Source organism: Cricetulus griseus (assembly GCF_003668045.3).
Source record: "Cricetulus griseus strain 17A/GY chromosome 1 unlocalized genomic scaffold, alternate assembly CriGri-PICRH-1.0 chr1_1, whole genome shotgun sequence".
In the NCBI taxonomy this organism is placed as follows: domain Eukaryota; kingdom Metazoa; phylum Chordata; class Mammalia; order Rodentia; family Cricetidae; genus Cricetulus; species Cricetulus griseus.
Genome location: NW_023276807.1, coordinates 1,017,581 through 1,040,961, shown reverse-complemented (window position 1 = coordinate 1,040,961; position 23,381 = coordinate 1,017,581). Strand labels below are relative to the sequence as shown.

The window sequence follows — 23,381 nt, the reverse complement described above, 5'->3', positions numbered from 1 at the left end:
TCCTTCCTTCCTTCCTTCCTTAGGCAACAGGAGCTTAGCACTGGGCGTGCTGGAGCACGAAGAAGTAAAGTTCCTTTCTCCAGACTATGAGAGCTGTAAATGAGGCTGGGTTAGACTTGGATCCACTCCTTAGTATGCACGGCCATCCTAATCTCTGAAAAGCACCGAGAGAGACAGTAGAAAGGTCTTTACAGAGGGAAGTGGCTGGTTGGACTCTTAACCACGTCTATCTGCAAGACCGGCCCTTCCCGCGGGCCCTGGATTCGCAGGACCGCCCGCCGCCACTCGGGGGCGCTGATGGGAGAGGAGCTGGCTCGGTCGCCAGCTGCGCTGTGGGTTCCGCACGCACTCACTTGGGCAAGCAGTGTGTACAGCAGGCTCCCTGCGCTCCCGGAGCCGCGTTTGCTCTACGTGCACCCCACCTGCTCTTGCTCGGCTCGACGGCGACATGGGTGTCCCCACGGTCCCAGAGGCCAGCGGCCCGCGCTGGGGGACCCTGCTCCTCGCTCTTTTCCTGGCGGCATCCAGAGGTAAGGTCCCGCTGGCGGCGGGGCGCAGGGGAAGAGTTTCAGGCAGCACAGCTCGGTAGGGTGGAGGGACCCAGGCAGGATGGGAGTGCCTTGAATCCCCCCAGCCTGCGGTGATCTCCACCCTACCGCTGCTCTGAGGCTGCTGGGACAGCCCAGCAGGGTGCAGTGGTGGCTCCATCCTAGTCGAGCACATCTGTCGGTGCTAACAGCTGCCAAAACAACAGGCAAAGGTGTGTCTCGAGGGGACTGCCTGCACACTTCCCTGACCAGAGAGCCCGGAGCAGGGGCCTTGAAGAGCTTCTGCAAGGCTGGAAAGGGACATGAAGAGTCACTCTAGTCCTTTAGTGGTTGTTGACTGGCTTTTGACACCTGGGGCATCTCCCTGCCTTCCTGCTCCAGAGTATCAGAGGACTTGGGGGGGGGGGTTGCTGTGACCCAGTATGCCATCCCCTTTGACACTCCTGGATGAGTTTTGATGGACACTCCCAGATCTGGGCAGCGTTTGTCACCTGCTCTATACTGATGTTGAGTGATCAGTGGGTTCTTGCCATTTAGTCAGATTGAAGCTGAGCAGCCAGTATGGAGTCTTGGGTAAGATACAGGACAACCCCTGAGCCCAGCTACCAGTCCATGTCTGGGCTTGGATAATTCCTCCGCACAGATACCCAAGCCCCACACAGAGAGGTGTCACTTCCAAAATCCAGACTCACAATTTGTACCTTGTCCCAACAGTAGTTCCCCAGAGCCTGGTCCTTGCTTGCCCAGAGCAGAATATCTTAAAGAAAAAGGGGATATTCTTATAGGTGGCCAAGGGCTAGACAAGGGTGTCCCCTGGAGATTGCTTGTCTGATCCTTCCCTGCTCAGAAAACCCAGGACGCAAGTTGCTTCTGCAAGGCTGGAGGGAGAAAGGGCCCGGGGACAGTGTCAGCCATGGAGGAATTCAGAAGTGTCAGTATGGAGGTGGTGGGCTCAGCAGAGGGAGCCAATGGACCAATCAGAAAAGAAAGAAGATTAACTGAAGGAGAGGAGAGAGAGACAGATAACTTCTTATCAGCACTGGGAGGCAGCCCTGGACCTTTGATAACGAAGAAGGCCTCCACACCCTATATACAGAACACCGAAACCCCTGGTCTGGATGCTCCCTACCACTCAAAGCGAGAGACTGAGGCAGGGGTGGAGTTGGTAGTACAGGTTGAGAATGTTACAGTCCTAGCACCAAGGTCAAGGCTCCTTGAAGGCTAAACTTCCAGGGGCAGGGAGCAGGAAGGCCAATACTGTATCTATCACATGCTACCATTCTCCCCTCAAGTGACTCCATGAAGCCCCTTTTCTTGTCCCTTCCCTACCCTCAGTTGACTGGGATGCTGTCTGTTCATCAGCCCCAATTTGGGAAACTAAGTCCTAGAGATTCGGAGTAGAGGGACACAGCTTGTGGACCACCCAACAGCAAAGAGGCCCTGAGGGGAGTTGGATATCCCTACCCTGCTGTGCCTCCAAACCCAGAAGATCACACAGCCATGGCTTTTGGCTACTCAAACTACTTGGTGAGCTGAAGGCTACCTCCCCATATTCAGCTCAGGAAGGCCATTAGGGGTCTGTCTGGCTTTCAGGAAAGGAACAAAGAAGCCCTTTAGCCTGGAGCTTCTCTGACCTCAGCACTGGCTATGACACAGGTTCCATGATCATTCATGTTTTTTTTTTTTTTTTCTTTCCTATAGCAGACATGGTGGTCAGGAGGTCTGGGGGCTGAGAACACTCACCAGTCAGCTGAAGTGCTGGGTTGCCTTGGACAGAATGGCATTTGGGGCAGGGTGAAATGGGGGCCTGGGGGGCTTCAAGCAGTCAGAGCTTAGGAGGCACTTGGGGCCATGGAACACACTCCTGTCCTAGCCTGTCATGGGCTGAGATGGGGTGGGGGTGGTTGCCCTGGGAGCCACGAGCCATCAGACCCTCGGGGGTGCAGAACCTCTTCACCACAGCATCTCTAAGCTTTGAGGAAGTTACTACCTTGCCTGTCCTCAGTCTGACCCAGGAGCCCCCATCGACAGGGAGGCACTGGTGTGACAGATGGGCAGCTGTCTTCCCTTTCATGGTAAACAAGAATGCAAGGCCCTGTTGAGTAAACTCAGTGCTGCAAGCCTCTGACTCGGTAGTGGTCAGCTCTTAGGAAATCCATAAGACCCGCCCAGTAGCCTGAGACTAAAGATGGCTATGCCACGGGATGCCCAGGGGCCAGAAACTCTAACCATACTGAGCTAGGTTTGCTGCAAGGCAGCACTTTCCACCTGTGGATCTAGGAAAAGGGTACCAAATGGAAGCTACAGGAGTCACCTTTGTATAGCATCTTAGGCCTAAGGAGAAGAAACAGAGGGTCCTCAGGGCCCATGTGTCCTGTTGGTGCTGACTGAGCCTTGAACTTGAGGTCCTACATTCAAAGGCAACTATTGCCCAGGGCCAATCTGGCCTTGCCAGAAATTAGCACTGGCTTCTGATGTCGATGGATTCTTTTGAAGGTCTGGCTGGCCTTCCTGATGTTTAAGTAAGGGGTCTGGAGTATAACTGCATGCCAGGGCTTCTTTCAGCTCTAGTTTAACTGTTATTGTAGTTCGACCTGTGTTTGAATCTTAGCTGGCCTTTTGTGAGCTGGGCAAGCTTCTTAGCATCTTTGGTCAAGTCTCCATCTATAATACAGGGCGGCGATCCATTCTCCCTTAGACACAGCTGTGTGGAGCTGATGGGTATAACTTCCCATGGTGCCTGGCCCTTGTGATGTCAGTAGTACGTCATCTCCATACTGGTGGCTTTCCATCGGAGCTTTCACTGCCTACAGAGCCCCAATGAATGTCCAGGACATAGGAAGCCATAGGAAATATCACTGGGAATGCATTTCCCAGACTCCTAATATCTGAAGGATGCCCAGGCTGGTTCTAGCTACCAGTCTGAAATAGCCATAAGGGTGGCTGGAGGTTCTCTTCCTAAGTCCCCGAGAGATGAGGCCTTAATAGCCAGACTGGCCTAGTGTGTCCCTATCTGTGGGTTCTCTCTCACATTCCATTTGCATATCAGCCTATTTACTGTTGACCATTTCTAGAGTGGAGCAAGGGACATTCAGTAATGAACTTGCAGTGTTTGGCTACTAACCAAGCCTTCCCATTGGCCTTTCTATGTAGGGACTCAGCTTCCAAGGAGATCCCAGGTCCAGTCCTGCCTCAGCTACTCCCTCACTATGGGGCCCCAAGCACACACTTCCCCCAACTGAGCAGTGAACAGGCTGAGTGACATAGTTGCAGCTGGCTGCTGGTCCCTGGGGAGGGTAATTCCCCTTGGTGCATTCTGGGTTCATTTGCTCATCACCTGTAGTATCTGCCGAACAATCTACCTACTTGTTTTTCCTCTAAATCTACACTTTTCTTTAAAGTAAAAAATTTAAAGGAAATTTTAAGACAGTATCACAAGTGGAAAGCTAGTATCATCGGCCATAAATAGAACATATAAAAGAGCACCACTGGCAAGCCAAATAAGGGAATTAAATGTTAGTTGGAAACTCAGGCTGGGCCGGAGTCAGCATGTAAAGCCTGCTGCTGTCTCTTTGTAGAAATTAATTAAGAAAAAAAAAAACCCAACATTTTGAAGATATAGTGGCATTAACTTTTTCTTTGATATAGGCAGGGCTAAGGGAATACTGAAATGGGAACAAATATCTCTCTTTATGAGTCAGTGTTATTTAATGTAAAATCAAAAGTAAAACTACTTGAGTTATTAATGCTGCTGGGCAAACTAAGCCCTCATTGGCTAGGTCAGCTGTCCATCTGTGGGGAGGAGGTGGAGCCAGTCTCTGGTTACCTCTGGTTTCTAGAGACAGCATCAGCTCTCCAGAGGCCTGGGTTTGAATTCTGTCCACAACTTATTCTCTGTGAGACTGTAGACAGGTTTCTTTTGTGTTTTGACTTCCTAACCCAAGCTCCTGTTTCACAGGCTTGGGAATTAATTAAGCAACAAGTCTGTGTCTGCCTGTTTAGAACAATCCTACCAAGTGAGCCCCTTGCATGGATGGAATCAGATCTTAGGAAGTCTCTCCCTGGTTGGAGTGGTCGTGGGGTTGAGTCCTCCTTACAGAGGCCTTGAGTCTGTGCTGGAATCCTCCAGAGGAGCCTCCCTGAGCTAGGGCCTTGGCCCACTGCCCAGACCCTCCCCAGGAGGCCCAGTGGCTAGGGCCTCTATCCCTGGATGCAGGCGGTTTTCCCAAGGTGCTGGAAGTGTGGCTTCCTCCCATAGAGCCCCCGCTTCCCCTTCCCAGCCTCCTTGGTCCATGTGAATGGACACTTCCTGCTGGGGCAGGGATCAATAAACACATCTAAGATACCCTTTGTCCTCACTAGCTAGAGAACCTTCTGAACAGACTTGCTGGCTTCAGCCCGCAGCCTTCACCCCGGGGCACTTCCTCTGGGTTTTGATTGGACCCTGCCTCTGTGTTCTTCTCTGTACCACACATCTTACTAATGATACAGTCCAGTCTTGCTTGCTTTTTAGGCTTTTTAGGCACCTGGAGAACATCCTTGGAAATGAGGTCTCTAAGCTGGGACCGGTTTCCATGCCTGGGAGGCGGGAGACCCCGGTCTCGGTCTCTCTCATCAAGTGTGAGGCTAGCAACTGCAGACAGTCAAATAATTGTTTACTTGGCAAGCTAGCAGCTGGATAGACCTCAGCTGTCTGGGTGGGGCCTTCCTGGCCTGACCAATCAAGCTCTGGACCCACCTCCAAAACCTCTGGGGTGTTGCCTTGGTGACTGGGGGTAAAGCCAGAGCCTGTCAGGGAAAAACACAATACTAAAGCTTGTCCACACCCACACACACCCATCCCCTGTACGCCCACAGAGCCTGATGTGTGGCGAGAGGTGACAGTCTCAAAAACAAGACTGGAGAGGATGCCAAGTAAGAGTTTCTTGAAAACTTTCCCGCAGACTGTGCCCTATCTGTAGCTGGGCACCACGGCTAGGAAAGGCAGCAAAAACCTGTTTCCTGAGGGAGCCCTCAGCTCTACAACCTCTGCCTTGAGTCTGGCTCATGTTAAGATCCTGCTAAGTATTTGTGGAATGAAAGAATGTTTTGGTTTGGGTCTCAGGAGCAGAAGGAACAGTTGCTGGAGCATAGGGGTCAGCCCGGGGTCAGCTCCTTTTCTTCGAAGAGCTGAAAGATGAAATGTTAGCTCCACCCACCCTGGGAGGATGGTTGGAGGGAGTATTCTTCCTGTCTGCATGCCGGTCGAAGGTGTGAGTCTCAGCTCAGCTCATACTCTAGTCAGTTTTATCTTTAAAATGAGAATGAGGCATAGCATGGAGCACCTGCCTATAATCCCAGAGCTCAGGAGGCAGAAGCAGGAGGATCACAAGTTCGGGACCAACCTGGGCTACAGTGAGTTTTAGAGTTGCATAGCAAAAAGCTGTCTCAAAAAAAACAAAAAAAGAACCAACTAACCCCTAAGATCCAATGCCGAACAAGACACCCCACACAAGTATAGATAATAATAATAATACTTTAAAAATAAAAATACATGGAATAGGGGGTTAAACCCATATTAGGATAAAGTACCTAACATATAAGAAGTGGACCTGAGGCGCCTGTAGAAATGGCTTGGGGTTAAGAGTATTTGTTGCTTTTCTAGAGAACCTAGGTTTAGTTCCTAGCATCCTCTTCACACACAATTAAAAACAGTAAAGGAAAAAGATATGGATCTGAGAGCGGAGATGAAGGGGTTCAGGACACAGGACTCTCTTGAGTGCAATTGCATAGGTTCACACAGCAAAGGCCCAGCCTAGGAGGCCCCAGGGCTCGGGAATCTTGCTGTCTAGGACAGAGTAATAGCAGGTACAGGGTGGTCTTACTCAGTGGCAAGTAGGGCAAGGTGGGGGTCAGGGGACCTGTCCCCAAAGGCAGTGCTCTTCACTGGTACATGTGCAGAATAGGGCTTGGGACACTTTCCTGTCCCATGTGAACTTGGCTACATTAGAGTCAGGGGCCTTCCTCCCCACCCATTTTCCTGGTCTCTGACAATAACCCAGGTGGCCTAAGGGATCTGTAGCGGACAATGAGCAATATCCTCCCGACAAGTAATTATAATACCAGTCGGGCTGCATGCAGCCCTAAAGTGTGTATGTTCTCAGGTATGTATCCAGGCCTTTCTGCATGCTTGTGTGCTGTTTTCAGTAGCTCTGTGCCCTGGACTGTCCTCCCAGGGACAGCTGCTCTGAGCCTCAGACATGAGGGACATTTCTAGCCCCCTGTTCTCCTTTAGGACAAACCCTGTCTTTTCTGCCTCTCTTACCTGACCCCTAAGCCTAAAATTCGAACACCCTCCAACCCAACCCCAATCCAAGGACAGCTTCTCCTTCCCTCTAACTCAGGAAGAGGTTTGCTGACTTTGGGAATGAGAAGTGAGTGAGTGTGGGTGGGATGGAACCATGCCCTGACTCCTACTCTCTCTGAACCCTGCTCTCTCCATGACCCCTTGAAAATGAAACAGGACTGGACCCATTTCCCCTGCTCTGGGGCAGACCTGAGCTCCAAACACCATTGCTTAGGCTCAGCTTGGCACACCTCCCCACCCCACCCCACCCCCTGCCACATCCGTCCCCTCCCGCACATCTAGGGGACACTCGTGCCACATGTGAGTTCCCCTCATCCACACCCTTGGTTTCTAAGTGTCTTGACATTTGGCCTGTGCCCCTCACCCACCACAGACCTGCAGCTCTGGCCTCTGCTCTCTCTGCCCTCCTGATAGCTCCCAGGGCCTGTGCACTGGGCAAATGCTGATGGAACTGAATTCGGCTCCAAGGATGGTGGTGTCTCTCAGGCTAGAGCTATTGAGCAGAGAAGAAAGGGTTGGAGTAGCTGCTGCATGGCTGCAGGGGTAGGGCAGAGGTATGGCCACTCTTTGTGGGTTTGGCTCCCTCTGTCTGGGAAAGCCCTTTCCTTAGGTAGCCGCAGAGCCAGGGTTTAGTGGCCATATGCAGTCCATACAGGCCTACAGGGGAACCTCTAGGCTGGTGTGAATAAAACCAGAGGCATAAACAGCTGTTTGCTATTTCAAAGAGACACCGGGGGTTAAAATCCCTATCAAATCCCCATTTAAAAATGATTTTATGTGTATGGAAGTTTTGTCTGCATATAAGTCTGTGTACCATGTGTATGCCTCATGTCTGAGGAGGCCAGAAGAGGTCATTGGATACCTGGGGGCTGGAGTTAGAGTTGTGAGCTCCCATGTGGGTGCTGGGAATTGAACTCAGGTCCTCTGGAAGAGCAGCCAGTGCTGTTAATCATTGAGCAAACTCTCCAGAGCCACAAATCCATTCCTTTTAAGTGTTAGCAATTCCAAACAACGACAACACCCTATTTTAAGGGTGGGATGCAAGGTCTGAAGGCTACACGGGCTTTGGTGCTTCCAGCTTTTCGACAGTACACATGCCTGGGTTGGAGTCAATCTCCAGTGGTCCCTCACTGTGAGTTGGTGAGCAAGCAAGCTGCTTCACCCTGCCTGTGGACTTGCTGTCTTCACTAATGAAATGGGAAGAATCCAACCCTCCTCTCAGGTTGTCACATGCAACACAGACCCTTGGGCATAGTGCACAATGCACGTCTTTGCTTCTCACAGTTCTCTATGAAGCCTGTTTTACTTGAGGTCTTCAGATCCTCTGCAACTGCAGCCAAACCACTTTCCCTTCCTGGGCCTGTCACTGCCTGAAAAGGAGATGCTATCTCACCAAAGAAGTTCTGAAATCTGTACTCACCTTGGCAACAGCATTCCAGAAATCTCTTTGGCATATGTATGAGCAGAACTGGGGGATGGCTCTGGAATGTCTGTCTTCCTTACCTGGTAGGCCTAATGCTGCTCTCCTACAGGCATTCTCTAGGGTCCTGCAGTTGTCCCACTCACACTCTCATGTACACACACAAGCCCTCCAGTACTAGATCATCAGCTCTTACTAGTCATTCAGATTTTTTTTGTGGTGAAGAGTTTGAAGCTGGCTTATTCATTCCACTGGATTTTGGCCCCTCTCCTGGGAAGCGTTTCTTGAATTGCAGAGAGAATACTCTTAGGACACTTGTATGAATGATTCTTGTCCCAGCCTTAACACCCACCCCCCTTCTCTTGATGTTTTTATTTTTGTCTTCCAGTGAGTCTGAGGCTCAGCCTAATGACTCAGAGTCATTGGACTCCAGTGTGGCCTGGTTCAACTCCAAAAGCCACACCAGGCTGCTGCCTTTTGCAGCGGACCAGGCTGTCAGACTTCAGGGGTTCCCAGTTTGGTACCAATAGTCCTGAGCTCTGAGGGCATGGAGGGAGCATCAGAGATCTAAATGGTACTTCTGAATGGAGTGCTCTCTCCTCTCTCTCTCTCTCTCTCTCTCTCTCTCTCTCTCTCTCTCTGTCTGTGTCTGTGTGTGTGTGTGTGTGTGTGTGTGTACATACATGTGTACAGAGGTCAGGGTGCAACCTCAGGTGTCATATGCACCTTGTAAAACATTTACATATTTACTTTGTGTGGGGGGTTCATGTGTGAATGTACACTCCATGGCACGTCTGTGGAGGCAAAGAACAACTTGCAGGAAATGGAGTCGGTTCTCTCCTTCCACTACATGGATTGAACTCAGGTCATTAAGCTTGGTGGCGTGTGTCCCTCCTACTTTTCAGACAGGGTCTCTTATTGCTCTGGAACTTCACCAAGTCTAGGCTAGCTGGCCAGCAAGTTCCAGGCACCAACCTCTTTCTACCTCCCATCTCCCCATCACTGGACTTACAGGCTTGTCCTAACACTCAGATTCTTACCTGGGTTCTAGGGATCCAAACTCAGGGCCTCACATTTTTGAGGCAAACATTTTTCTGACTGAGCTATGACCCCAGACCTCCATTTGTACTCTCTCTATGTATTCTAAACCCTCTTTCCCTGTCTGTCAGATCTCCTGCAGCCCCTGCAATGTGAATGAAAATCAAAGCAACAGTAAGGTGTGATGGTAACCAGAGCCCTGCTCGCTTTAGAGCCTTCTGCATCCCCACCTTTCTTCATCTCCCAACCCGGGCTGTGATGAATGTCTTTCTCTTTACAGGGGAGAAAACAGGCTCACGCAATTAGACAGGGGAGCAGAGGCTCCGGCTCACATTCTAGTCTCAAAAGACTGAACCCAGGCTGGGGATGTGGCTCAGTGGGTGGAATGCTTTCCCAGCATGCACAAAGCCCTGAGTGTGAGACTCTGCCTTTTTTTTTGTTTGTTTGTTTGAGACAGGTTTTCTCTGTGTAGCTTTGGAGCCTATCCTGGCACTCGCTCTGTAGAACAGGCTGGCCTCGAACTCACAGAGCTCCGCCTGCCTCTGCCTCTCGAGTGCTGGGATTAAAGGCATGCGCCACAACTGCCCGGCTGACTCTGTGCCTTTTAAAGTGGGCTGATGGCACATGTCCAAAACCCCAGCACTTGAGAGGTAGAGACAAGAAGATTAGCTCAGGGCCATCTTCAGCTACATAGTATATTTGGGGCCGACCTGGGATACATGAGATCCTGTCTTAAAAAATAAAAGCTATGCCTTCATGCTCCATCAGGTTAAGCAGTAGAGGAATGGGGGCTGAGATTGGGCAAGAGGATTTCTTTATCTGCTTAGGGAAGAGAACTATGGATGAGGACCTATCATGTATCTCTGTATTCCCTGCTTTCCTACCATCGTGCCTAGGTAGACGTGCTCACTTTTGAAGTCTCAAAGTCTAAAGACCCACCCTTTTCCCAGAAGGGCCATGCTCATCCCTGGAAGGGCATGCCTTCCCTCCCAAGTCTCTGAAAACTGGTTACTGGTTTGCATCTGCCCACGGGGCCATTAGTGCAGGCTTGTCTGCTTAGTTGGGTCACTGGCTCTGGCACCTGCCCAGGTATCAGTTAGTGCTCAATGAAGAGGCAATGGAAGAAGGCATGGCCTGGGTGAGGAGTAGGGGTGAGCAGAAGGCACTGGTGCTCTCCAGGAGCATGGCCAAAGATTAAGACCCTCCCATTCTCCTTGGTACCTCCTACCTGTGCAGGGCAGGGATGGCCAAGGTGGAGCTGGAGCCAGGATTCATGCTCTACTTGGGAGAAGGCCCCATTTTGGCTGGCCAGTTGTTTGGCTCAAGTTCCCCCCAGCCATCCCTTTCTCCCTTTAAACTTGGGGAGGCCTGGAGGCTCCTCCCGTTTAGGTTGGATGGAGTGTGTATTGAGCAAGAGGCTAAGGCTCAGGAGGTCAGTTGACTTGCCCAGGGTCTGCAGCTAGAGATTGGCTGAAGTCAAGCTTTCTCCTCACCCTGAGGGTGCCAAGGAGTGGCACTCACTCAGGCAGGTGACAGGGGCTTTTCTCTCTCTGAGCAGGTTTGGTGGCAGCTTTCAAGGTTGCCACACCGTATTCTATGTACGTGTGTCCTGAAGGGCAGAACGTCACCCTGACCTGCAGGATCCTGGGCCCCGTGTCTAAAGGGCACAACATGACTTTCTACAAAACGTGGTACCTCAGCTCACGAGGTGAGGTTCAAGTGTGCAAAGAACGTCAGCCCATCCGCAACTTCACATTCCAGCACCTTCATCCGCACCACGGAAGCCACCAGGAAGCCAAAATCAGCCACGACCAGGCCCAGGCACATGGGCTAGAGTTAGCTTCTGACCACCATGGTAACTTCTCAATCACCATTCGCAATGTGACCCTGCAGGACAGCGGCCTCTACTGTTGTCAGGTGATGGAGATCAAGCACCACCACGCAGCACAGTGGCTCTATGGGTACACGGAGCTGCGGGTACAGACAGGTGAGCATTCTGTCTAGACTGCCATGGCTGGGAGTGGGGGAGGGGGTGTCTGCATATCTGTCATATGACTATTTATCTGACCATGAGTGACATGACACTCAAGGGCATGAGGCTGTGTAAGGAGTGGGTGGGAACCTGTGTGTGGAGTGCAGGCATGTGATTCTCTTGTGTGTTGTCTCGATTTGTGACAGAGTGACTTTTTCATGTAAGAGGGTATATGTACCTAAACTGGCAGTGTTATTGCTCATGAGAAAATGTAGGCAATAGGGGTGCTGATAGTGTACTAAGTTTGAGTTGCTCATGGCTAAAATGGCTGTGAAGTGAGTGCGTATATGTCTGTCCCGCTGAGGATGCAAGATTTGACTGGATTGAGATGTAGGTGCTAGCAGGTACCCATTTGCTCTAGGAGGTGGCATGAGAACAGGGTAAGTATGTGTGTGCCCATGTGCTCACACTTGCATGTATACACACACACACACACACACACACACACACACACACACACGTGTACAAACTTCATGGGCCAGCAGTGCCAGGCAGGCATTAGCGTGCATTTCTGTGACAGGAGAAGTTACTAGCCTGGACTGACCTCCTTGACTTCATGAGCCTCACACTCATCTAATAGCGCTCTCTTTGTTCCCACAGGCAAAGACTCACCATCTGCGTGCATTGCGTACCCATCTGACGAACAGGACAGTGACAGTAAGAACGGCCACCCCCATATCTCCTGTGCATTCTGTTCTTTCTGTATTTACCTTGGGCCCAGACCCTGTTCTGGACTGTCACCTCAGTCCCACACACCTGCAGACCACCATACTCTCTGCTGCTGCTTCTATCCCTTTTCTCCTTCTTGACTGTGGCCCTGGAAGCCCCTGCTCCTGCAACTGCTCGATCTGTGAAGCACAGATCACCATTGCCACTCGAGAGAGGTGACACATATTCACACTGCCCAGCGGTACAGCAGGTACTTGACTGTAGCCTGCCCAGCTCTGCTCATAGCCCATTTCCTGTGCTTGTGGAAGGAGACTGGACATGCAGAGTTCGGGGTGGCTGTCAGCCCTGGTGCTGGCCCAGAGAGAGGCCTTATGGGTGAGTTGGAGGGCTCTGCTCTCAGGGAGGCTGGACACATAGAGGTTTGTTTGCAAATGCCTTGTGGCATGTATAGTAGGCAAGGGGACATGTTTTAGGGTGCCCCACATCCCATAAAGAGAGGGGCTGTGGTTTATAGGTTTGTTAGGCATCTAGTGTGAGCCAGCTCTTGCTTAAGCTCTGGTGGAGCAGAAGGAAAAACTGTGACCCTGGCCACATGCTTGAGGGTTTGAGCCAGCTGAACTACCGTCTTATGTAAAGCCCCAAAGACCAAAGCAACTCAAAGATCAAAGCAACTTTCTAGTCAAATTACTCATATTTTCAAACCAACCAACCCTACCATGTACAAAACTGAATGACAGCCACACCAGCATGGCTGTGAGGCCTTCGGTTCAGGCTCTTCTGCCACACACTGCTGAGCTCGAGTGTGTCCTCAGCACCAAGCCGCGATGCCGTCCTCACTTCCCCTCTGAGCATCCTCTTCCTTCCCACGGAGCAGCTCACACTGTGTGCCCACATGTATGCGTCTGAGGGGACACAGTGGTGGAGCATGGTGACATTCACTTCCCCATGGTTCCTTCATTCTGAGCAATCACCCTGGCCCTGCTTCTTCCTCAAGAATCTGTCTTTGCAAACTGCTACTTCTGCTACTGCTGCCAGCATGTCATGAGTGGGGAAAATGAGGGTCAGGCAGGCTGTGGCTGACCTGGAACTAGCTATGTAGTCCATGCTGGCCTGGACAGCAATCCTCCTGCTTCTGCCTACGAAGTTCTGGGGTTCCAGGTGTGAACCACTAGGCCTGGCTTCAACAGGACCTCGTGAAAATAAGCCATATGCTTTCAGTCTTGGGGACAGGGACAGAAGATGGTAGAGGGGAGAGTGCTGGAGAAGTGGACTGGCCAAGGAGGTTGGGGACTTTTCTATTCCTGAGACTTAGAGGAGAAAAATCCAAGGGTGAGGTGGAAGCGTGAACCTGATCTCCAAGGAGGTTCATCTTTCTGTTCCATGCCTCTCCGCCCTTGGGTTTTGATGTTTTAAATCTTTGCCAATTCTTGGAGCTGTGAAGTCTCTTTCTGGCTCCTGATTCCTTGAGCTATTGTCCAGGGAATTGGCTTGTGGAGGACCAAGAGAACATGCTTGATGCCACTGCGGCTGCTGATGGCAGGGGATGACTCTGATGACCTCTGATGTCCCTCCCCTTCCAGGTTCCTGGTTTTTGCAGTCTGGACACTCACCACTAAGCCTGAGTTAGTTCCCGGGTATACTTTTTGGGAGCGTGTGTGGAGAATCTGGGCAGCACTACCCCAGCATCATTTCTCTATTGAGGAATGGGGATGCCCATGTCCCTTTTACAGGGATGCACTTGTGATCTAAGGGGCTACATCACGGATGGGGACCACTTTTATCTCAGGTCCAGGGAGCTGGAGGACAAACAGTAGGGTGGGGTGAAGGCTGGTGAACACTCAGCCACCAGTCTGCAAGGGTAGTTCCATCGCCATGGAAGTATGGGTTCCAATCTCCTCTTGATGCACACTGGGCCTAACATCCCAAGGCAACTTGTCCACCCCTGTGCTAAGGGATGGGAACTGATGGTAAACACAGGTAGGTTCCTTAACACATTTCTAGAGCATTTGCAAGGCCACCCATGCCATTGCTAAACAGGCCCCAGGGCCAGCTGCTAAGCACTATTCTCTACTGTTCATTAACTCTGGAAGGTCCCAACCTCCACTCTCTCTCATACCAAAGTGTTCAACCACAGCACTCACTGGGTCTGTTAACGATGCTTCCAGCCAGGAGGGTCTTTGTGTTTTTCCTTTTCTAATTCCAGTCTGAGTGGCTAAATGCTATCCTATGGGAGAGTAGCTTAGATTAAACCAGGACCAAGTCCAAGTGGGTTTTGGGCAAGAGGAAGTGTTGGTGAGGGGAAGGAGCCTGCTAAAGGTGTAGGCTGGCATTTGTTTGCATTGCCGAGGGGCTGTGGATTTCCCCTGAGATCAGGGCAGGGCAGGGCAGCCTGTCTCTGTACCTTTCCTATCCCTCAGGCAGCAGCATGTGCCAGATGCTTTCCTCAGCCTCCTTTGCACACTCCCACAGGGTACCTGGCAGGCCCTGGACCAAGCTGGGCCTTCCCATCCTGCACATGGGCCTGAAAGGGCCTGGTACATGCCATGGGGTGCTTTTGGCACCGTCTCGCACCAGTGTCTCATCACCTTCCCAGGAAGAGCCTAGCTCCAGATGGTGAATAAGATTTCTCTGCAATGGGTGCCACTTTGGAGTAAGGGGAACTGCAGTCAGGCTGGCTTTACAAAGGTGTCCTAAGCCTCTGGGGGCAGCCAGGCCCACATGCATACCTCCCTAGTCTGCCCCTGCAGTAGCCTGAACAACAAGTCCATTGTATAAGGAAACTGGCTCTGGAAGTGAAACCAAAGGAACCATAGAGGGCAGGATTGCCACTTGCAAACAAGAGGGTCAGGGAGGGAGGTCCTGGCCAAATCTTCAAGGCGGAATGTGAGCACCTGGCTAACTGCACCACGAGTTGCTTAGTAACTGTGGGATGAGAGAAAAGTGCTTTTGCCACCAGCTTCTCAGATTGCCCACAGTAAGGTCCTTGGATGGGGTTTAGCCACACTGAGTGGTATGAATTATAGAACGCTTTTTACTTTCAGTATTCCACGTTCAAATGCAGCCACATTACAACCGGCAGGGAAGCTGCTTTCCTGTGGATTGGAACTTCCTTTGCAATTCGCCTAGCAATTGGTACTGTTTCCATACCAATGGGTATTTCTAAAGTGCCTGCCAATGGTCTGCCCAGTTCAATACACCTCACTGCGAGCCCATTTATGCTTCCATACTGCTTAGCAATACAGTGGGATAAAAATGGCCTTTGTTCCCAAATAAAGTGCAGAGGCAGCAAATAGACCAAGGCACATCCGACTCCCAGAGCTCTCTGGAGGCGAACCTGATCCTATGACAAGAGATCCTAGCCATGTTTTGGCAGAGAGAAAGGCTCAAATTGGGAAGGAAATGGTTTACTCTGGTTGTGGTTCCGAGGGCTCGTCTGTTCCCAGCTAAACTCCTGGAGTCAGCAGATGGACTGAAATAAACCAACCCCCTATGATGTGGGGCTCATGCAGTGGCACGGCCCTTTCTGAGATAATTGTGCAACAGCCTAGAGGGAAACACACACAACGCTCCCTGGCTCAGGGCTTTGATGCTAAGTGTTTAGGTTCAGATGCCCTGCCCGGGTGAGCAGAAATCTGAGCCTAAGGATTCCTTGTTGCAGGATGAGGACTGTTGAAAATGGAAGTAAACAATGTCTGCACCAGACAGGGATGTTTCTATCAATTTGGGGCAAGCTGTGTATAATAGAGCCCTGGAAAGAATGAAGTGGGTCTCTGTGTAGATAGATGTCCAAACTGTGCTTGGGGGCTGGGAGAACATTCTTACGGATTTCCGTAAGATAAGGCCAGATTGCTGGGAGTTGGTGGCGCACGCCTTTAATCCCAGCACTCGGGAGGCAGAGGCAGGTGGATCTCTGTGAGTTCGAGACCAGCCTGGTCTACAAGAGCTAGTTCCAGGACAGCCTCCACAGCGACAGAGAAACTCTGTCTCGAAAAACCAAAAAAAAAAAAAGATAAGGCCAGATTTAGATAGATAAGGACTGTGGTCTGTGTGGGGGGCCAGGTTGAGGGAAAGAAGAGATTTTTGAATTTTCATATGTGTTTACATTCCTTTGTATGCATGCATGTATGTGTCCATGCAGAAGCAGAGGTTGACATTGAGTGCCTTCCTTAACTGCTTGCTACTTAAGTTTTTGAGGTAGAGTCTCTCACTGAATCTACAGCTTACAGTTAGATGAAACTGGCTGGCCAGTGATTCCCAGGGATTCTCCTGTCCCCACCTCCCCGCTGTCAGTTACATGTGGCCACGCCTGGCTTTTTGAAAAGGTTCTGGAGAGCCAGCTCTCAGGCACTCATACTTACACAGCACATACTTTACCGACTGAGCCATTTTTCTATCCCCTTTGTTTTTGCCTATTTAAAGTTTTTTTTTTTTTTTTTTTTTTTTTTTTTTTTTTTTTTTTTTTTTTAGGACATTTCTCTAGTCCCCCAACCCCCATCCCAAGTGCTGGGAATGGAATTCAGGGACTATGCATGCTAGCCAAATGCTACATCCCTAGCCCAGTTCTCTCATTCTTGTTGCCAATTTTATTCTCCTATAACTCTCTCTCTCTCTCTCTCTCTCTCTCTCTCTCTCTCTCTCTCTGTGTGTGTGTGTGTGTGTGTGTGTTGTGTGTGCATGAGTATGCATGTCTGTGTTTAAGAGGTCAAGTTTCCAGGGGCCTCACCCTAGAAAGATCAAGAATTCCCTCAAAGGATGGCTAGGGTTTGTTTTTATTTTTTGAGACAGGGTCTCTCTATGTAAGTCCTGGATGTGCTAGAACTCACTATATACATCAAGCTGGACTTGAACTCACAGAGATCTACCTGCCCCTGCCTTTCCCCCTCCCTCTGCCTCCTGCATGCTGGTATTAAAGACTTGTCCTATCATGCCTGGTGAGGCTGGAATATTTTGTTTTCATTGTAGTAAAACATCCATCTTTAGAAGCAAATGCCAGTGGCATGCAAGAAATCACATCCTCGCCGTTGTGCAACACTGTGGTTCTAATTTGTTTGCATCACTTGGGCTCCTTTGGACCTTGAACTCTGGCATCTGGTGGGAAGGGCCTTTTGGTGGACAACCTGAGGTCCAGGGTGGTTTAGCTTTCCCTTGTAGGCGTAATGAGCAGTTTGCTCACTCTTCTTTGGTGCTGCCTCTGTCATGGGCAACAGTCCTCATTTCCCTGTATTCCATGGGGTGGGGGACATAGGCTGTCTCTGAAAGGAGGTCACTAGACTTCCCTCTTCAAAGCCTCTTCAAGTCTCTAAGGGTCTGGATCTGGGTCCTAATATCTGAGTTTCCCATCCTACCTGCTCTGAAAGGGCCTGGCATGTGCCATGGGGTGGTTTTGGCACCTTCTTACACCAGTATCTCATCACCTTCCCAGGAAGAGCCTGGCACCAGATGGCGAATAAGATTTTTCTGCAATGGGTGCCACCTTGGATTAAGGGGAATTGTAGTCAGGCTGGCCTCTGGGGGCAGCTAGGTCCACATTCATACCTCCAGAACTTGTTCCTACAGACCTTGGGAACCTTCCCATAAACGCTATGTAGAGTCCATTCCTGTCCAGTTCCCTTCTCCAATCTGATAGAATGTGAGCACCTCTGGGGTCATTCTGTGTCTCCATTTCTCTTCAGGAGAAGTGGTGGGAAGGGGACCCTCATGTCAGTCGTTTTTTCCTTCTAGGCATCACGGCTGCTGCCCTGGCCACGGGCGCCTGCATCGTGGGAATCCTCTGCCTCCCACTTATCCTGCTGCTGGTCTATAAGCAGAGGCAGGTGGCCTCTCACCGCCGTAAGTACCTTTTGCCAGGATGGTAATGGGGTTTCCTGACTGTGAGGCCAGGGATGGCATGGGACATGAGGGCTGCACAGTCCTTTCCCATTCTTCTGCATCCCTGCAAGGCTTTGACTGTGACTGATGAGAGGGAAGGGGACCTAGATGTGCCTTTCTCTGGGCTTGATGTCTACCAGCTGCTTCAGTGCTCAGGCTGGGCTGGTTTGGCACTCCATATGAATGAGTAGGTTACCACACAGAATGGGTGGGACTAGCTCAAACTGGTTTATAAGGATGCTGCCACTCAGGGGTCTCTTAGAGACCTGCTTGAGCCTATGGGTGTGTTTGTTTTGTAATGAGCTGGGACAGAAACAAGTTTTGGGATGTCAGAAATAGCAGCGCTTTTAGCTCTGGCTTCAGTTGTCCCTGTCCTTTCACAGACAAAACTCAGGCTCTGCAAGTTAACTAACTGAATGTCATAAGGCGTTGTGAGTGCAGAACTGAGGTGGCCCCCAGCCGGTGGGGTTACCTTACCAGGCACTGTGCCAAGGTGTCACATCTGTGCTTCACTTAGTCACCACAACAACCCAAACAGGGGACATTGCTGTACTCATTTTGCAGATGGACAAACCGAGGCTAAGGAGGGTTCGCTGACTTGCCTAACAAAACACACTGCAAATGAACAGTGGAGCCAGGCTTCAAGTTCATGGCCATAAACACCAATCCCATTTCTTTTCTGAGTGACCATGCCTCCTGTCTGTCCCAGCCTCTCCTATGAGCCTTGCTCTTTGAGGGGTGGGAGCCCAATGGTAGGGAGTTCTCTGTTCTTACAGTTCCTCCCTGGCCTCTTTCCTCTGCCTAGCTGCAGAAGGGGATTGAGGGAAGACTATTGTCACCAGCTCACATCAGATTTCCTCTGCCCTCCCCTTCACCTCTCAATCACCCTGCCATCCCCCTACCCTCTTTCCTGGAGGCCCACAGAGGGCCACTGTGGGCTGTGGCCGCCTCTCCCTTCCTCTCAGACTGTTTCTTCCAGTTGTAACCCTACTACAGCCTGCCCGTGGGCATCCCGAAAGTGGCAGTGTGGAGCACGTGACAGACTAGAGTGAAGGAGGAACCCAGGGCTCTGCCAGGGGAGAAATGGCTGAGGGGATGGGGTGGGGGAGATACCCAGCTAGGCTAGGTTCCAGATGGATTCCCAGGTGCTTTCTGTTTTCTCTTCCCTTTGCCCAGACCACAGCACTGCCTGATCATGTGGTCAGATGGTCACATGGTCAGATCAGGGGACAAGAAATGGAAAGCAGACCCTTCCAGGGTAGTGGCTACAAGTGTGTAGAGGGCTTCACTCAGCCTTTTTTGGGCCCGGCCTTTCTTGCAAGGCATCCACAGGGTTCTCATTCTGCTCATGGGACCTAATGGGATAGAGATGGCTAAAGGAAAGAAAACAAGAGAGAGAGAGAGAGAGAGAGAGAGAGAGAGAGAGAGAGAGAGAGTGTGTCACCAGGACAGAATGCCATTTGTGTGGGGTTCTGAAGACACAGGCCCCAGTTCCATACACCTTCAGTCTAAACACTGGCTCCAAACTTCCCATTTGCCTCGGGAAAGCCTGTGACCTGGACTTAGAGAAGAGCCCTGGGGTGACAATGGGCTGGAATGTGCTACACTTCATGCCATGTTGAGTGCCTGTGAGAATAACCTTATCCTGTAGCATGCTACTGTCCCAGAGTAAGAATGTCCCATGTACAATAGCAGGAAGGGGAACAATAATTTATTTTCTAGCTCAGGTCTTTAATCCCAACCCTCCAGAGGCAGAGGCAGGGCAGATCCCTGTAAGTTTGAGGCTAGCCTGGTCTACATAGTGAGTTTCAGGGCAGCCAGAACTACTTAGTGAGACCCACTCTCGACAAAACAAAAACCAAAACAAACATAAAACCAACCAAACAAAATTATCTTCTAAAGCAAATGCTTTCAAGAGTCTCTCCTCTGCCTCCAAATCAAAGCCTCCAAATCCAGTCTGTGATTTCAGACTTAGCAACAGAAACACATGTCAGAAGTGTCGATGCTTAGAAAAACAAAGCTCCAAAGGATAGGCAGTGCCGCTTGAGGAGTGACTGATCCCTACAGACCCCAGAGTGGCAGCTGTAGGGTGTTGGGAGCCAAAGCAAACAGCAAGTCTTAGCACTCTGACTACAGCAGGTCAGTGGTTGGTTAGCTCATGGGGCCGTGCACCCTAGGGGCAGAAAGCTCCCTAGTCCTGGGCTGGAGACTGGGTTACCTGGGGAAGAGCATGTTCGGGACAAAAGAAAAGAACAGGCAGCTCAGCATCCCCAGCCCTAAAGTGGAGGTCACTCTTTATCCCAGAGCAAGGTGGCAAGGATGAGCTTGGCCCATGCAGCCTGACACAGAGTCACTCTGTCAGCAGAAGTGACCTAGATTTCAGGAACTTTGTGCAACTTCCCTGTGTTTGTCTTGCAGATACCCCTCCCCTAGCCCATTTCCCCATGTAAACCTCCTCCTGTAAGAAGGATCTCTGGGAGGGTGTGGGGAGCTGCAAGAAAGAGGGAAGTTGGTGTTCTTGCATCTGGGTGATGGCCAGTTTTAGGAGGACCCCAAGGATGGGGTGAAGTGGTAGTGGCTTGTGGGGGAGAAAATGGTAGAGAGGCTGGGAAGCAATGGGGAGATTGAGGGGAGAGCGGACCTTCTAATCTCAGAACCCTCTACCCAACAAGCTGTGGCTAAAGACCAGAGAGGCAAACTTCCCGATAGAAAGCAATCGTCAGCACATGCAGGGACTCGGCCTTTGCTTGAAACTTAGATTCTGACAGTCAGACTTCTGGGGAAGTGTGAGCCTGGGCCAAACATCATGTGGAAAATGCAGACATATTTTACTTGTATACAAAGGTGGCTGCGCTGGACAGACACGTGGAACAATACAGGCTCCTGGGCATGCTCTGGGTGCAGGGGGTGGGCCCTGCAGAAGGCTTCCTTCCTGAGACCAGCTTTTCTGTCTATCTGTAGGTGCCCAGGAGTTGGTGAGGATGGACAGGTAAGGCCCACAGTGACTTTGAGAATCTTTCTGGAACCAGGTATCAGGGAAAGGGTGCTTCTGTGTGACGTGGGGCCCCTGCTCAGCATGGTACAGCTGGTCAGAGCTGCATCTGGCACATCTGGGCTGGTGGGCTGCTCTGTGCATCACCTCCACCCCTGCTAGGCCCTGATTCTGTTTGGAAGTGCTTTAGTGGGCCCTTTGGGTCTCAGTGGCCACCCGGGCTTAGGATAGGCAGGAGTGGACGTAGCAGGCTTGGGCAGACATTACAACATGCAGAGGGAGCTCATAACCTGGCCCCAGCCCAATGCATGGTGGATGGTTCAGCTGCACCAGGCATTCCAAGAGAAAGTTGTCAGGCTGAGCAGGTATGAACAAGCCAATGGCTGCTCTGGGTAGGCATGATAATGTTATGTCATCTGTACTTGGGCATGGGCTAGCTTGGATGGGCTCAGAAATTAGTCACCTCTGGAAGCTTGGTCCCTGTCCTACAATGTGTCTAAAGGAGACAGCATCTCCGATACGTCAAAGGAAGTCCTACCAGAGATCCCACTAGAACCTCTGAGGTGGAAGGCTTTCATAGGCTGCCCTTGTCCCAGCTGGGGAGAGCGGAGAAGAAAGGGGAGGCAGGAAGGATAGAAGTGCTCTGAGTGACACTAATTACCCCCTAATTCTGCTTCTCTAGCAGCAACACCCAAGGTATCGAAAACCCAGGCTTTGAGACCACTCCACCCTTCCAGGGGATGCCTGAAGCAAAGACCAGGCCCCCACTGTCCTATGTGGCCCAGCGGCAACCTTCGGAGTCAGGACGTTATCTGCTCTCTGACCCCAGCACACCTCTGACTCCTCCAGGCCCTGGAGATGTCTTCTTCCCATCTCTAGGTGAGTGTCACCCAGGTTTTTGCAGCACCCTGACTGATAAACATTAGGACCACAGGCTCTGCTGGGCCTCCCATCACGGGGGAGTCTTCATGGTGCAGAGTTGACCAAGGGGACACAGGCACCCCCACCCACTTACTTCTTTATCCTTTTCTTTTTTTAAAAACAGATCCAGTCCCTGACTCCCCTAACTCTGAAGTCATCTAAACCAGCTGGGGGACCATGGACAATGGTACCTGGATTAGGGGCAGGTGCATTTGATCTATGGCTGGCCCTTTAAAAAGACCTTTAGGCATTGACCCCAGCCTCCTCTCTCCTGCTCTGAGCCTGGACTCTGCTTTACAAGATGCATGGATCTTCCCCCTACCATTTCTGGATGCTATATGGGGTGGGGTGGGGCAGGAAGAAGATGCTGGATTGCTCATTGCTGTTCTCAAGATCTCGGGATGCCGAGTTCTCCTTAGAGACTTGACTTCACACCACCAGTCACAGATGCCAAATGACCTAAGAAATCCTGAATGTCCAGCTTGGCAGCAGCCTTTCTTCATGGGAACCAGCAGCCCAGATGGGATGAGGTAACTACCTTGCCACCCTTTCAGGCAAGAGGCACACGATACGAGAGACTCCTGATCACTGTGAGTGTGTGGCTGGCCTGCTGTTTTGTCTGAGGATGTACTGTTGGCCTAACTCTATCCCCTGAACTCTGGAGCTTGGCCTGCCTGTGCCTGACTAGGGGAGCTTCGTCAGCAGCCTTCCACCAGCAATCCACCAGCAACTGTCTGTCAACAGTTGAAGTGACTCTGGGCTCTCATTGCCTGTATGGCGATCCACAGAGTTCAGGGGCCAGAGGCTCTGAAACAGGAAGTACCTGTTATTCCCAGGAGCCACTGTGAGCTCATGAGTGCCTTGAGCAACGTGAGGCCAAACCATCATACATGGAGGGTGGTAAAGGCATGATGGGAAAGATGAGTGGAGACTGGTCTCCTTCTTGCCCTCATCATCCATCACTCCCACTGTTCAGTGTGGGGCAATGATAAAGGTGACCTCCATGATGCCCTATCTATGGGCCACTTCTAAGTGAGAAAGAGATGCTATTAAAAACAGCATGTGGCAACAGCTATAAACAGCAATAAGTGAATTGGAGGCACTAGCTTTAAGGCCCTGAGGATGCAGGGTCTAGTTTGTGGGAGGGGGCAGCTGGGGCCTAGAGACCCTTCCACTTGTGACCACTGATCTTCAGGGTGACTTGCAGGCACCTAAAAGAGCTTGTCCCTGTTCTGATACTACTCTTGGTTACCATCTCCAGGGTCTGGCATGACCTGGGGACACAAGGAGAGTCCTTCATGATGGCTTTTAAAGCATGAAAAGAAAGGACAACCCCATGAGGTAGAAAGTGCACAGCTGATCTCTGAGAGTGAGGAGGGGTGAGGCTGGGGCTGGGCAAATCACCCTTCAGCCTCCAGTGGGATGGTAGCCTGAACACTGGAAGAGCCGCATATCAGCGCTAGCATTTGTCTTTCTGTAGCTTCCACTGGCTTGGATGACCTGGGCCTGGGTAGGAAAGCTCATACCCAGGGCCCGTAGGCAGGAAG

At 51.1% G+C, this 23,381-nt stretch overlaps 2 protein-coding genes across 8 annotated transcripts in view; one reads left to right on the top strand and one right to left on the bottom strand.

Annotated features, from left to right (window-relative positions):
- Positions 1–23,381, bottom strand: part of Cdh23 (cadherin related 23) — a 332,359-nt gene that overhangs the window by 39,700 nt on the left and 269,278 nt on the right. The window lies entirely within an intron of this gene.
- Positions 449–21,996, top strand: Vsir (V-set immunoregulatory receptor). 2 transcript variants are annotated; one of them, XM_027388308.2, is made up of 7 exons: positions 449–530; positions 10,911–11,339; positions 11,985–12,041; positions 17,775–17,882; positions 20,883–20,910; positions 21,599–21,792; positions 21,959–21,996. In XM_027388308.2, exons 1-7 carry the CDS (start codon positions 449–451, stop codon positions 21,994–21,996), a joined length of 936 nt encoding a protein of 311 aa, XP_027244109.1. The 2 variants fall into 2 exon arrangements, with proteins under 2 accessions (XP_027244109.1, XP_027244108.1); XM_027388307.2 differs by having other exon boundaries at positions 21,596–21,792.